The sequence below is a fragment of the Selaginella moellendorffii genome, unplaced genomic scaffold (assembly GCF_000143415.4).
Source record: "Selaginella moellendorffii unplaced genomic scaffold, v1.0 SELMOscaffold_8, whole genome shotgun sequence".
In the NCBI taxonomy this organism is placed as follows: domain Eukaryota; kingdom Viridiplantae; phylum Streptophyta; class Lycopodiopsida; order Selaginellales; family Selaginellaceae; genus Selaginella; species Selaginella moellendorffii.
Window position 1 is genome coordinate 22043 of NW_003314269.1, and position 13803 is coordinate 35845.

The 13803-nt window shown below is 52.5% G+C and overlaps 8 protein-coding genes and 1 long non-coding RNA gene across 12 annotated transcripts; 4 read left to right on the forward strand and 5 right to left on the reverse strand.

Moving 5' to 3' along the window:
• The first annotated feature begins 200 nt into the window (after positions 1 to 200).
• LOC112345289 lies at positions 201 to 1802 on the forward strand. The gene is made up of 3 exons (XM_024671690.1): positions 201 to 1302; positions 1354 to 1464; positions 1519 to 1802. The coding sequence occupies exons 1-3, from the start codon at positions 213 to 215 to the stop codon at positions 1575 to 1577; spliced, it is 1260 nt and encodes a 419-aa protein (XP_024527458.1). The 5' UTR covers positions 201 to 212; the 3' UTR covers positions 1578 to 1802.
• On the reverse strand, positions 1714 to 3000 carry LOC9636107. Its single transcript, XM_024671691.1, has 3 exons — positions 2705 to 3000; positions 2267 to 2637; positions 1714 to 2210 (listed from the first exon to the last, which is right to left on the reverse strand). The coding sequence occupies exons 1-3, from the start codon at positions 2989 to 2991 to the stop codon at positions 1795 to 1797; spliced, it is 1074 nt and encodes a 357-aa protein (XP_024527459.1). The 5' UTR covers positions 2992 to 3000; the 3' UTR covers positions 1714 to 1794.
• On the forward strand, positions 2868 to 3479 carry LOC112345291. The gene is made up of 3 exons (XR_002991999.1): positions 2868 to 3155; positions 3221 to 3308; positions 3373 to 3479. It is a non-coding gene; the product is annotated as an uncharacterized LOC112345291 (long non-coding RNA).
• Positions 3434 to 4875, reverse strand: LOC112345290. Its single transcript, XM_024671697.1, has 5 exons — positions 4404 to 4875; positions 4292 to 4315; positions 4130 to 4215; positions 3832 to 4079; positions 3434 to 3773 (listed from the first exon to the last, which is right to left on the reverse strand). Exons 1-5 carry the CDS (start codon positions 4428 to 4430, stop codon positions 3535 to 3537), a joined length of 624 nt encoding a protein of 207 aa, XP_024527465.1. The 5' UTR covers positions 4431 to 4875; the 3' UTR covers positions 3434 to 3534.
• A 110-nt stretch (positions 4876 to 4985) lies between these two features.
• On the reverse strand, positions 4986 to 6788 carry LOC9636108 (protein DETOXIFICATION 17). Its single transcript, XM_002967127.2, has 8 exons — positions 6593 to 6788; positions 5978 to 6522; positions 5841 to 5927; positions 5737 to 5793; positions 5445 to 5683; positions 5266 to 5384; positions 5132 to 5218; positions 4986 to 5085 (listed from the first exon to the last, which is right to left on the reverse strand). The coding sequence occupies exons 1-8, from the start codon at positions 6785 to 6787 to the stop codon at positions 5032 to 5034; spliced, it is 1383 nt and encodes a 460-aa protein (XP_002967173.1). The 5' UTR covers position 6788; the 3' UTR covers positions 4986 to 5031.
• Positions 6789 to 7930: 1142 nt separating this feature from the next.
• Positions 7931 to 9568, forward strand: LOC9636109. The gene has a single exon (XM_024671689.1). It carries the CDS (start codon positions 8195 to 8197, stop codon positions 9455 to 9457), a length of 1263 nt encoding a protein of 420 aa, XP_024527457.1. The 5' UTR covers positions 7931 to 8194; the 3' UTR covers positions 9458 to 9568.
• Positions 9434 to 10705, reverse strand: LOC9634384 (1,2-dihydroxy-3-keto-5-methylthiopentene dioxygenase). Its single transcript, XM_002967128.2, has 7 exons — positions 10565 to 10705; positions 10346 to 10457; positions 10191 to 10276; positions 10010 to 10124; positions 9820 to 9944; positions 9647 to 9744; positions 9434 to 9591 (listed from the first exon to the last, which is right to left on the reverse strand). The coding sequence occupies exons 1-7, from the start codon at positions 10688 to 10690 to the stop codon at positions 9582 to 9584; spliced, it is 672 nt and encodes a 223-aa protein (XP_002967174.2). The 5' UTR covers positions 10691 to 10705; the 3' UTR covers positions 9434 to 9581.
• Positions 10706 to 10751: 46 nt separating this feature from the next.
• On the reverse strand, positions 10752 to 11937 carry LOC9636110 (probable phosphatidylglycerophosphatase, mitochondrial). Of its 4 annotated transcripts, none has more exons than XM_024671694.1 (6): positions 11544 to 11937; positions 11394 to 11471; positions 11255 to 11328; positions 11094 to 11201; positions 10922 to 11040; positions 10752 to 10850 (listed from the first exon to the last, which is right to left on the reverse strand). In XM_024671694.1, the coding sequence occupies exons 1-5, from the start codon at positions 11914 to 11916 to the stop codon at positions 10924 to 10926; spliced, it is 750 nt and encodes a 249-aa protein (XP_024527462.1). In that variant the 5' UTR covers positions 11917 to 11937; the 3' UTR covers positions 10752 to 10850; positions 10922 to 10923. The 4 variants fall into 4 exon arrangements, with proteins under 4 accessions (XP_024527462.1, XP_024527464.1, XP_024527460.1 ...); XM_024671696.1 differs by having other exon boundaries at positions 11251 to 11328; XM_024671692.1 differs by lacking the exon at positions 10752 to 10850 and having other exon boundaries at positions 10857 to 11040.
• A 74-nt stretch (positions 11938 to 12011) lies between these two features.
• On the forward strand, positions 12012 to 13738 carry LOC9636111 (zinc finger CCCH domain-containing protein 14). The gene is made up of 3 exons (XM_024671717.1): positions 12012 to 12408; positions 12622 to 12691; positions 12853 to 13738. Exons 1-3 carry the CDS (start codon positions 12012 to 12014, stop codon positions 13736 to 13738), a joined length of 1353 nt encoding a protein of 450 aa, XP_024527485.1.
• The last annotated feature ends 65 nt before the right edge of the window (positions 13739 to 13803 follow it).

Sequence of the window (13803 nt, forward strand, 5' to 3'; positions counted from 1 at the left end):
GTTCGGCATTGTGCTGCAGTCCGGGGAGTAGAGCACGTAGATGTAGAGGAGCATCACCCAGACCATTGTTGTGTAAAAACTTATAACTGATAGCATCTGAAAAGCATCTTCACGATCTTGAAGAATTGGGAAGAGAGCACCTCGAGTCGAAACGCACCGAACTATTGTGTGAAGCTTTTTTCGACGTATTCCGTATTAGGTCAAGCGGAGCTATGGCGGTGGTGTGGGTGAAGCGGGGTGACGAGGCGCTGCGCTTCCCACTCATAGGCTCCAAACTCATGGTAAGCTCCATCGCTCGTCACTGGGGCCTGGACCCGGACTCCCTCCGCATTGGCAACTGCGCTCTAGTCCCAGGTGCCGACGGCAACTCGGTGCTCTCCCTTGACGCCATTGCCGCGTTGCTCCAGGACCAGCCCGACCTGGGTGACGGTAGCAGCCACGAGCAAGCGCTCGTCATCACGGGCCGACGCCGCTCTGCTGATCACCCCGCCGTCCAGGATCACATCCGGCAGCGCGACGAGGAGAATCTCGTGGCCAAGAAGCAAAGAGCCGAGGTTGCGAGGTCGAGGCAGTTGGAGGCGTACCGGAGCAACGTCGAGGGCCTGTGGTCGTATGTCAAGGAGCTGGAGCTCACCGTCACGAAACCAGAGCAAGTTTGCAACGTGATGCAGTCCCGGGTCTCCAAGATGGTGGCTCGCTTGCACTTTGTGGAGGGTGACGACGAGCCGAGCGATGACAACTACAAGGGCCTGGCCGCCTTGGTGAAGCCCGATGGCTCTTGCTTCACCGCCGCCGTGTGCTGCAACCGTAGCTCCACCTCTGGCAAGTACGTGCTGGTGTTCTCGGATCCACCACTGGAGTACGAGTGCGTGGTGACTTACGAGGAAGAGGTCGAGATCGCCATCCTGACGCCGGCCAAACCTGTCAGCTTCGACTATTGCATCAACTGGAATGACTCGATTTGCAAGTCGGATCATGCCTACAGCTGGAAGCGCGACCCACAGTCCGGGGACGTCAAGTGCGTGGCGGGCATCTTCATCGAGGATCCAAGCCTTCCAATTTATCAGTTCGAGCCTTACCACATGGTGATGCTTCCGGTGGAGAGCACGGTGGAGGTTGGTGCTCCTGTCCTTGACGATGCAGGACATCTTGGCGGAGTGGTGGTGGAATTCGAGGAGATCCCGGCTCGTGATACTCGACCGACGAAGAAGAAGAAGAAGAATGGAGAGAGGAGGCTCGACGAGACTGCCATCCGCGACCAGTTCCAAAACCGAGTCAAGGAGGATCCCGACTTTGGGAAAGGTTTGGATGCTTGGCGATTGAAACTGTCTAACTGAAACTGTCTAACTGTAGCTCTCGAGGCTGGATTCGTGCACCGCAAGGCTGTCGTTTATGTCGCGTGTTTGGACATTGATGGTTTGACGACTGTTTGGTACGATTGGACGAAAGCTCATCCTCTAAAAGGTAAGAAGATCAGTGGATTGAACTCTTTAAGTTTTTGTTTTGTTTTCTTGACAGAGTTTGAGCCTTCAAGCTCCAACGAGCAAAACGTCATCCATTGGCGCAGGCACGCATAAGCGTATTTTTCTCTGTTTTTCAAATTCTCCGTGGCAAACTTGTAGATTTCTTGAAAACTTGCGAGTCTGTGATGGCCTGCCGAGGGTGGATATCGAGAAGCGGCTCAATGTGCAGCAAGAGCGAGGGAGTTTGCGGGAATACTTTAGCTATAGGATTAGGCCTTGGCTCTTTTCACAAGACTTGGCATAGTCGCAATGGTTTCCCTTCGCACAGTTTTCACACCACTTTTTCTTTGCCTTTGGCTTTGTTGCCTCCACTGCCGCTTCCTTGGTCTCCACCTCCGCTGCCACCACCTCCACGCGGAAGCGCTTGCGGCAGCGGCACAGCTCTACCCCTACGGCCACCCCGTCCGCTGCCACCGCTGCCACCACCTCCGCGCGGCAGCGCTCGCGGCAGCGGCACAGCTCTACCTTTGCCTCCCCTATGGCCACCGCGTCCGCGGTCGCCGCCGCCACCACCTCCTCTTCCACCGCTGCCACCACCTCCTCCTCCATTGAACGCAAGGTGCTCGGGGATGAATTTACATAACATCCCAATGTTGTTGATATGAAACCCGATCAGCTGAAGCGTGGGCTTCATGAGGGGATCGATGGTGAAAATGACGCCTCCGCGATTGTCTCCACAATAAGAAGCTAGAAAGAAACAGTTAATGATAGGAACTATCAATTACAGCCAAAACTACTCTTACCTACACAAAACCCTGCAGGGAGTGTAGTTCCCACCGTGAGAACATCATGGAAAGCCGGGATCTTTTCAGTCTCCGCCTTCTTCGAGCCTCCTCCTCTGCATGCATCATACTCCCTGTCCACCCCCTCAACATAGCCCAGGAAATGGACACGAGACCCCAGGCGTAAGAGCTCCCCGCTACTCCGTAGAAAGGGTATCTCCAGAGGAAACTCCGTGTAGTTCTTCTCGATCTCGAGCATTGCTACCTCGCACGCACGGTCCACGTCGATGAAACTCGCCTCCCTTATCTCCCTTTGAGTGGGATAGTGAACCAGCCATTGCAAGCGACGGAGGTCGTAGCCTTCGAGCGGAGCAAGTGACACAACACCGTGACTGCATCGAGAGCGAGAGCGAGAGCGAGAAAGGAGAAACTTCCAACACCAAAACACAAATCTTTCACCTTGGTGCTACCATAACCACGGTAGCGATGGTTGTAACAGAAGAGAGCGAGCCATTCCGGACGAATAGCCGCCCTAGCGCTGCTCGAGCATCACGAAAATCGTCATCCACCTCAAATCTTCCATAGCGCCTCGCTATCTCACCGCTTGAAGCCATTATGATTAGGGTTAATTCTAGCTTCGGAGGATCGAGATTCCTCTCTGGGCTACAAATCCCAATCTTTCTGCGCTTGGGTCGCATTTTCCTATGCCAGGTGGAGTGCCTGACTTGGAAATCATTCGTGATCATTCGCTACAGTTCGAGGCCTTGACATTGCGCGCTGTCGCCGACGTTTGTAGGTAACGTTTTTTCGTTGTTCTTGTACAACTTCTTCTCGCAGGAATCAAAGGAGATGACTATCCAGAAATATTCTTGCTGCTACCAAGGCGTTTGGTCTCAGAGCGGCTGTCCAGGTTGGTAGTTACGGCACTTTTTCTTTCTCCTCGTCGAGCGTCTGTTTTCTTAGTTTTTTCTTCAGGTTGTAGACTTGCAAGTATTTGCCACCACACACGTCGTTGGAGCCCGTTGTTGGCGCATTCTAGATCATAGTCTCTTTAATGGAAAAGGTTTGCTTTAGATTTTGGTTTGAAACTTCTCGGTGGCGACTTAATGCCTTGTGCGTTTGTCCAGGTTTACATGGAAAAACTTTCACCTTTGCACTGACTGACACAGGTCACCTGATCAAGGAATAAGAAATGTACTTGTGGCCCGGAAATTAACGTCATAGACTACTCGAAGACAGACTTAAGTCATACATGTACTCCTCTCAGAGGGCTGTTGAAATGCAGAAAGTCAAGGTTGGACCTCGTGGGGAAGTCTGACCCATACGCGAGGCTGGTCATTCGTGAAGGACAGTTTGTCAAGAAGAAAACGACCATGAAAATGAACACTCCATCCGTCAGTCTCATGCTTCAAGTTGGGCTCCGCGACAAGGAGGTGGTATCCATTTCCCATTGCTTTCCACTCGCCCACTGGTGGCTCCGCTACAAGGTACTGGAACTCTTGATCCCATCCAGGATCTTCTTTATAGCCTGAAACGCGCGAACAAACCAGAGAAAGATAAAACATTAAATCAACGGGACTACTTACCTTGGTTTCCTTTGCTAAATGCGAGCCTCGCGTACGGTTGTCGGTGATGCTTGCTTTCCAAATCTTCGACACCATGGACAGGCAAACCACATCCTTCGGGAGCTTTTTCGACGCTGTGTGAGTCACGAGGCTTCAATTGTCTTGTTAATCTGCAAGCCAATTTAAGTTTGCTGTTGTGCATATGAGCCAGTCTTTTTTCCTGAGGCCAGTCGCCCTGACAGCCTTCACTTCCAGCATTCCAACAGGCGCTGAGAGGCATTCATGAGTATACGTATGACTTCCACGAGTTAAGTCTTACCTCTCGTCTAGGACGTTGGTTCCATTGTTCTGGGCCATGATCAGGTCCTGCGAAGTCAGCTTTGTCAGTACAAAGATCCATAAGCCCTGGAATTGCCATTAAATCGCCACCGAGAAGTTTCAAACCAAAATGGTAGGCTATGTTAAAAGAACTTAAACAAACCTTTTCCATTAGAGACACCATGATCTTGCAAAAGCATAGCAACAAGGGGTTTCAGCGTAACGCGTGGAAGCCCATTTAAGTTCGTTGAAATGCTTGTAGTAGAACCACGTACCTGTAAGAGATTCTGGATCCAGAACATGACAGGTTTCGTTCCATTCTGGATTTGGCAAACGGTCCTTCACCGAGGACCAGCCTCAAGTATGGGCAGACTTCCATACTTGAGCTCTTTCTTCTTGAGGCCTGTCGCCCTGACAACCTTGAGAGTCTGTAAAAAGGTAAAGATCCTTTGTTGCAAACCTGGACAAACGCATAATCCCGAGAAGTTTCAAAATCTACGCAGGAGTGTCATGTCAAAATGTAACGCGTGCGGTGACGAATGCTTGCAATGCAAGTCGTAAAGAAAGAACGAAAGCTCAAGAGAGAGAGAGACAAAAAGGCGAAACTGCTAACCAGGACAGTCGCTTTGACACCAAACGCCTTGACTGCATCAAGAAAGGATGGTGGGATCCATTTCAAGAGACTTGAGATTCTTTCCAAGTTCATCCCTGCTCGTGATGCACTTATAGTTTGTGCGCAGGTCATGGCAAGGAATGCAGAAGCCGGAAACAGCGGCAGCCAGGGAGGAGCGGCAGTGGTGGAAGAGCTGGCAGCAGCGACAGTACCAGCGCCAAAGCGACAAACTCAAAGGCAAAGCTATCAAAGACGACTTTTCAAAATGGCCAAAAGACAAAGCTAGAAACTTAGCAAAGGAGTGGGATTGTCTCGGAGTCCACACGAATCATCGCTGCTTGTGCCTGTATAATCACATTTGGTAAGCAAACCACTTGTGAGAGTGTCCACCTGCTTTGCCCAGTTTGTGGAGAGGGCTATTACAGACAGAACTGCAGCTTGCGTTGACACTCCCGAGAGAACTCCAATCAAAAGTCCCTGTGTAATGCAACAGGCATCAATCCCAAGGCCAAAGATTGAGTTACCTTGCCACCGAGACCAACGACAAATGCTAGGATACATCCTACAGGCAAACCAACAACGTAAAAGGCTCCCAAGTTTGCAATTGTTGCAAGCATCTGCCAACCACACCCTCTAGCAGAACCTTGCAAAACAATTGTTTAGCTAGAAACATAGAACAAAACAAAAAAAAAGTTCGAGTTACCCGATACAACTCCGGCAAATGCATCCATGACGGTCATTGCAGCAAGAATTGGAATCATTCGCGAAACATGGCCGACCACTTCTGCCTCATTGCTGAAAGCCCGGCCAAGAACGTCACGGAGGCAAAACAGGAGGGTTGACACAAACACTGCGTCAATGGCAGCCAGGCCGAAAGAAACGCCCTGCGAGAGCCGAGCTTCAAATGGATGCCCGGCACCGAGCTCGTTGGAAATGCGAGTACTGCAGAGATCGAAAGTTTGCCAAAGAGAGTAACTGAGCAAATCGCTGAATACCTTGCTGCTGCACTGATACCATAAGGAACCATGTAGCAGAAGTTGATGATGTTTAGCCTGGAAAAGGAAAGTGAGCTTACAGGAAGGAAAAGATTTTTACTGACATGATGGAGAACACGGACGTCTCAAGCTTGGGATTGGGAAGAACGCCTGAGAGCAAAACGAGGGACTCAAACGACCACCACTCCAAGCTGGGAACAATGCAGAGTTAAACGAATAAAAGAAACAAGAAAATACTTACCAGAACATGAGCGTAGAAGGCACTGCCAACTTCAAAAAGTCGAAAACATGCTCGAAAACCTCCATGGATAACTCTGGCAAACACTTGCGACACTGGGGAGTGAGCAGCGCCACTCCGGCGAGGAAGAAGACGTTGATCCAGTTGGAAACACTCGTCGCCAGTGCTGCTCCAGCGTTTCCCATACCAACCTTGTATATGAGCACCCAGCAGATCGAAACGTGGACCGCCAAAGTCACCGACGAGCACAAGAACATCGGAAGCACGAAGCTCTGCGCTTGGAGAAACTTGATGAGTGGCTGGAGGAAGCCAAATGCGAAGAGCCCCGGGACGAGCCATCGCGCGTAGATTCCAGCGCTGGACGATATGTCTGGAGCCTGATGGAGGACGAGGAGGAAACTTTCCATGTTGAGCCATAGCACTGCCACTGGAATCGCGACGGCGAGAAGAACCAGCACTGCTCGATACAAGTAGAGGCCGACCTTGTGGTATTGCTTGGCTCCAAACGCCTGGCCGCACAGGGTCTCAAGGCCGGTGGCAAGGCCTTGCTACAAAGAGACCACGATCCGGATGCTTCACTGCTCAATTCTGCCTCGAAATCTTGCGTCAGGGACTCACCAAGAGACTGTAGCCGGTGACCGTGCACAGCGATGTCGCGATGGAGGCGCTCGAGAGCTGGAGCTCGCCGAGATGGCCGACGAGCATCACGGACGTGATCTGGATGGCGAACTGCATGAGATTAACACCCATCATCGGCAGCGCAAGCCGCATTTGCTGCAGCGCCTCGAGGCGCCATCGCCTCAGATCCACCATTTCCTCAAGAACCCTAATTCCCGGGTCAATAAATTGATTCGATGCCGCATATTCCAATATAAAATAAAACTGTAAGTAGTAGCTCAGTGGATAGAGCGTCTGTTTCCGGAGCAGAATGTCACAGGTTCGACCCTTGTCTAGCGCAATTGTTAATTTGTGTCCTTGAGAAGGTACAGTTCCATTCGTGTCCCAGAATAACACCCAAAACCTAAACTTGAAGGGAGGATCAATGACCGCTCGCGAGTGGAAGTCATAAGTAAAGCGATTTGGATTGGAGTCCACCAATGTGAAAGGTAGACTTTTCCTAGCATTGTCACTTCCAGGAAACTGTCCGCAAGTTTGCTTTTGCACTATGAAAACCTGGGATGAATCACAAACACGCAACGAAACGTATCATCAGCTGATCGGCTCCAGAAACGGCAGATTGTGTGAAGAGCAAGCCGAGACGACACGGCGGAGACTGTACGTGGCAGGGAGCTCGTTCTGCCAAAAACGAAAGAACAAAAAAAAAAAGAAGCCAAGGAAACATAAAAGCGACCTGCCGTTTCGATCGGGCCAAGAAAATATTAAAACAAATCTGTTGATATGTGTCTAAAGTTTGGAGCTTTACGTTGGTATTGGAACTCCAACCCAATGTCCCTTGAGTTTGTAGTGGATTTCTCCATGATCGCTGTTGTTTTGGCGGATGCCATTGGGAAAATCATGTCTTTTTGTTGCTGTAGGAGCTTTAGCTCGTAGGCTTTTTGGCCGAGATCGATCAATCGATGGACCAAATCGTGCCAATGGTTTTTGGAGTGATGTTTCGTGGAATCACGTGCAAGTCAAGGAAGCATCCACCCAAATCGACCCCACGGACCCTGGCACGTTTCGATAAACAGGAAATTTCGCTGGAAATGGTGGCCTTGCGAAACAAAAGCTAGCAGATGGTAAAAGGTCTCGCATTGAGCCCACACATACGACCTTTGAAATTTCCTCCTCTACCAGAGCATATTCTTCTACGTCGCGTGAGCAAGGCAAGCATATGCTCCCGGGCCGAGGAAGGTTCTCTGGAAGCATCCCGAGCTTCGCGGCAGCTTCTGGTAGCGCTTCTGAGAGAGTGTGCGTGGCGAATATGCGCGGCATCGGCCCCGGGATGAGGACACGTCACGCGATGATGGCGCTGCGATCACGACCGTGGAGAGGAAAAAGAAGAGGAGAAGATCATTGCCCAGGCTTTGAGTCCACTTGCTTTGCATCTTCCCCTTGTTTCTTCCATTTTCTTCTCTTCTCTTCGTGCGATCGATCCGTCGCGTGGAAGGAAGGACCAGAGTGAAATTGGAGAAATCGGCAGCGAATGTGTCAACGCGAAGATAGAATTTGATAGTGGGGCTTGACTGCTAGCTGCAAGAGGAAAAGGAGATCCACTCCATGGACCAGGAAGAGCTAGTTCCTTTTGGAAGCCCCTCGCTCTGTTTCTACTCGGAGGAGGTAGCGATCGATTGCGAGGATCAGGACGAGAAGACGCTCCTGGAAGTGGACAGCTTCGTGTCATCGTCTCTGGTGCTGGGCGAGGCCGATCAGGCCGAGGATTCGCACATCCAGCCATCGCCCACATCCCAGCTCGCGGATTCCCCCATTGGGTCGGCCAGATCGGGCGGGATCTCCAGCGATTCGGGCAGGAAGAGCATCCGGATCGCGCAGAAGCTCCGCGATCGTGTCGGCTCGGATCGATTCCGCGAGGCGATTGGGGGCGTCTTTAGCCAGGAGGCCGCCAGCGGCAACAAGAGCGCTCTTCGGCTGATGACACACATTTCTTCCTCCTCGCCTTCCTCTTCTCCATCCTCGGCGGTCCTCTCCCCGGATTCTTCCAGCGATTCCACCAATATCCTCCCCGGGAAGAAGAAGCGGCCTGCGCTCCTCCCGCTCGATCTCTCCTTCGCCGCTGCCTCCAATCGCAGCAGCAGCATCCACAGCCCCTGGGGGATCTCCAAGAGAGTGTGTAGCACGCCGCCCCCTTCTACTTCCTCTTGCTCCTCCACCTCGGCCCCCATCGCCGCGGCCATGGCGATGGCTTCCAGCCCAGTGCTCGGCGGCCTCTCGGATTTCAACGAGAACGACTCCGAGGACATGATTCTCTACGGGCTGCTCAAGGAGGCCGCGCGGACTGGATGGCAGCCGCTCACGCCCAAGCAAAGGAAAGAGCCCGAGCTCGCCGACGCCGCCAAGCCCGAGATCGTGACGCCCATGCCGCCGGCAGTAGCGGTAGTACACCGCGCAGCACAGCTACCACAGTGCGTTGCCAACCGCGCGGCACCCACGGTACACTACGCAGCACAGCCGGCACATTGCGCGATACCGCTGCTGACACAGTCCGAGACGCGCGGTACTGCGGCAATGCCGGCGGCTTCTTTACAAAGGCAGCACTACCGCGGGGTGAGGCAGAGGCCGTGGGGGAAGTTTGCGGCGGAGATTAGAGACTCGATGCGGCAAGGCGCACGGATCTGGCTGGGGACGTTTGATACCGCCGAGCAGGCTGCTCGGGCCTACGATCGAGCGGCGTTTAAGATGAGGGGCGCGCGAGCTCTTCTCAATTTTCCACTCCAGCCGCAGCAGCAGCACCACCAAATTCACCAGAGTGGCCAAAGTCAAAACCAGCAAGAGCCCGAGAACAAGAGACCGAGATCGAATTGATGATATACCATTTTTCTTCTAGCGTTTTGATTGACGTCGTCTGATCCGTAGTCAGACAGAGAGAGGAAGCGGCCAAAGATCGTGATTGATAAAGATTGCGCTTTTGACTCCTATTTTCTCAGTCTCACTCGTCCCTGCGAGGAAGAATCCAGCTATAATGGCGAGGAAAAAGAAAAGCGAGTACTCTACCTTGCAGCAGGATTGTCCGCAAGATTGTTCTTGTGTTTATGGACGATCGCTTTGTCATGCTGCGTTCTATGTGGATATTGGGTGTAAAGTAGTAAAGCCTGGAAACAGAGAGAACGTAAAAATTCGTAAGACTTTTTTATGTTCTTTGAACATTTCGACTCTGATTGACTTGCCTTGATGTAGTTTTTCGCGTCTAGCGTGAACCTGTGAGACATACCCGCGGGAAGAACGATCATATCCCCTTTGCCAACAGCAAACCGGATCCATTTGCCATCAAAGTCTCGAATATCCCAATAACCTGAAGAAGCAGACAAAATAGGTAGAATTTGAATCTAGAAAGAAAAGAAATTGAGAAAACTGTACCACTCCCATCCAAGATGAACCTCACTTCCTCCTGTGAATGCGTGTGTTCCTTGAAGAAGCCTTGGACTTTAGCATCGAAATCCTCCGTACTTTCACGACAGAGAGTGAGCACCTCCTGGACCACAAGCAAGTTTCCCTGTCAACTTTAAACACAATCCGAAAACCCTCCAATCTCACTCACCGAGTAGAGATAGCCGCGTTCACTTCGAATCTGTTCCAGCAGAGAAGTGGCTTCAAGGTCGAGCTTCCAAGTCAAGACGCCAAGCTCTGCAAGTGCATTTGGAGCTACACGTTAAGCAAAAAACAGTCTAGCTAGAGAGCAGAACAAGCGGGTACCATGGAGGTGCGCGAGTGGGACTGGGCAATTTGGAACGCGTCTGTGTGGAAGCCTCGGATCATCCCCCTCGTCCAGCATGCTCGGACTGTACTCCCATGCTTCCACTCCTGTCTGCCAAGCATGCAAAAGGCAGGCAGCCACGATCAGTCTCGGCTAAGGAGAATCAAGCTATACTAACTCTACTAAGAAGGAATCATCTTGCGTCATCTCCCACATACCTCGGAGTGAACACTTGCTGCTGCCATGGACTGAAGTTGAGTGAAGGAGAAGTAGAGAGCTGGACGTCTTTTATACCGGGAACTCGCGTGGCATTCAGGCATAGTGTGCATGAATTTCGAATCCATACATGAACGATGGTGTCAAGGTACCACCTCGCAGAAGGGATGACACCGGAGGACCCTCTTGGTCTACAAGTGGCACGGTTTGTTAGTGCAACTTGAAGATAGAAACTGTTCTTCAAGTTGCACTAACAAACCCTTGAAAGCAGCGGTGTTGCTACATTAGCTGAAATAGCTCAAAAGTAAGAAAAACTGTTTCAAAGTGATGGAGAATGATCAAAGCTTTTCCTATGATACCTCTACCAACAACCGGGATCTTTAATGAAGTCAAACTCCGTAGTGTGCAGCGAGTGAGGCGGCGGCTTCAATCCGCTGGACTTCCATCTTCGCAGCATCGCATCTTCGAACCTCCGGACCTAAGGTAGCAAAGACATAATTTGCCTAAACTCACGACGAATGTATGACTCACTCTGGTCACGATGAAAGGCTCGCCTTTGAGCGTGAGAGGCTCTGTAGAAATCGTGAGCAGTCCATTCTTGTTGCCATACACGACGTCGGTAAGGTGGCGATCTCCTACCTGTGACAGAGAAAGCTAAGGACAAGAAATGGATAACAGGCAAGAGTACCTACCATAACGAGAAGTGACGCATCGCATCCAAATCTCTTCTTGAGAGCATCAGCATTTCCAGCCGGTTTCTTAGAGCCTACATTAGGAAAATAACGTTAGGAAGTGAACCAAGAAAACTCGTTTTGTTTTCCAAACGCTCACCATGCCTGATCACGGAAATTCCAAGTGACTCCTCTAGTGCGTCAGCCTCAACTCCCGCGGGATCAAACTGGTACAGTCCTGCTCTGCAAGAAGTTTTTTAACAAAACTAAATCAGATTTAAGAAAAAAAACTCTTTGCTCGACACTTAACCTGCGCTGTTGCTGAGAAGTGCCACATTCTCCCCAAAGCACTTCCGACATTCTTCCAAGGACTCGCCCAGCGTCGGCCACACGGTCGCCACATACGGGGCCGTGAGCGTATTATCCTTGTCAAACACCACACCGGCAAATCCCCGCTCCTTGAGCGCCCTCCAGTCAATCCAGCTGATATCCGGCACATGAACATGCGGCAGCATTAAGCTCCGGTCGCGCAGCAGCACGGGGGCAGCCGATCCAATCCCCGCCGCATTAAACCTCTGCCCGAGCTTCGCGATCATCGAGTGGCGCGGCGCAGAGAGATCGGCGCTACAGCAGCACACAGACCTGGAGATCACAGCCGGCGCGCCCGCCCCGCCCAAGCTCATCTCATCTCGCCCTAAAACGAGAGAGCGCCAAACCCTACAAAGATTTTTGAAAAAGTGAACACATTTAATCCAGCGGTTGCGATTGGCTGGTCCAGATGGACGGCAGCGATGTGGCCGGGAAGGGGGAACGAAAATCCCCGTCCCCGGGCAGTGGAAGTGGCCGTTTTGTTTTTTTAGGTCTTTTTTTTGCGGCCATCTATCTTGCCAATTGGGAGGCTGGGGAGGGAAGGATGGGTTCTTTCGAGCCCGCCCAGAAGAAGGCGCGCTCGGATGTGGATCTTTCCTCGCTCTCCTTCCAAATTCACCACCAATCCCCGCCGCAGCCATCGTCGATCGCGCAGCAGCAGCAAACTTCGCCGATCACGCAGACCGTCCAGCAGCAGCAGCAGCAACAATGCCAGCAGCAAAACGGGGATTTCGAGTGCCGGCGATACACAACGCCAGAGGGATGCCCCTATGGCAGCAAATGCCGATTCAAGCACGGGCCATTTGGTTGGAATTTCTCTCCATTCTCTCCTCCCTTGTCTAATTCTCTCTAATTTCTTCCATCTCTTTGAGTTTCTTCTCTACAGCATTTTTATCCACCAGTTTCTCTTCCAATTCTCTTCTCTTCCATTTTCCTTTGTTTTTCTGAGTGTTCTTCCTGTGATTCTTGTCACAAACGGAGGCTCTTGGCATTCCCTAAAACTGTGTACGGAATTGCAGATGACCGGGATTTGACGCAGCAGACCTCAGCACTGGGGAGCAAGACGAAACCATGTACGAAATTCTTCAGGTCAATTCACCCTAGAGCTAAGATCTCCTGATCTCCTCCAAACTTCACCACCTTTTTTTTTCCTTTTGCTCTTCGCGATTTCTTCCTTTTGCTAAGCACCACCCTTGCAGAAAGAACAAAACCAACGTGAATCCAACGCATTTCTTCCTCCATTTGTGCAGTACCTCTGGATGCCCGTACGGCGAAGGCTGCCACTTCCTCCACTACGTCCCCGGCGGCATCAACTCCCTCCAGGTCCAGGCAGCCAACGGCACCGCGGCGCTCTCCTCCGCCGCCCCGGGCGGCGCGCCAGGAACAGCCGGATCGACCGCCGCCAGCCCAGCATCCACCACTCCTGGCGGCGGAGTAGCGGCAGTAACAGCGGCGGCGGCGGTGGTCCCCGACCCCTCCCAGACCGTCAATGGCTACAAGACCCGCCTGTGCAACCGCTATAACACGCCAGAGGGCTGCCGGTTTGGCGAGAAGTGCCACTTTGCGCATGGCGAGGCCGACCTCCGCCCCTCCAATCCCCGCCCCTCGCCCGCCACTGTCATCCACCTCCAGAACGGTGCCACCGCCGGAATAGGGGGCGCCGCCGCGCTCATCAACGGCACCACCGTCTTCTCCAGCAACCCGGTGGCCACCTCGGTGTACTACGGCGAGCCGACGCCACCCGGCGTCCCCGCCGCCACCACCTTTGGCAGCATCTCGGTCACCCGGATGAGCATCGAGGCGGCATACGCGGGGGCCATCATCGGCAAGGCCGGCGCCAACGTGAAGCAGATCAGCAAGGTGACGGGCTGCAAGGTGTCCATCCGCGACCACGAGACCGACCCCAACATGAGGAACGTCGAGATGGAGGGGTCGCTGGAGCAGATCGAGAGCGCGAGCGAGATGGTGCGGCAGCTGCTCCAGACGAGAGAGGTGGCGCCGCCGCGGGGGCCAGCGCTGGGGTCGCACAACTTCAAGACCAAGCTGTGCGAGAACTACTCGTCCGGGACGTGCACGTTTGCAGAGCGGTGTCACTTTGCGCACGGCACGCAGGAGCTCCGGCCTATCATCAGATGATCGTCAGTTCCTGGGGTGAAATCACTCGACTGCTACTGCTACCACCACGACTCGCAGCAGCGATT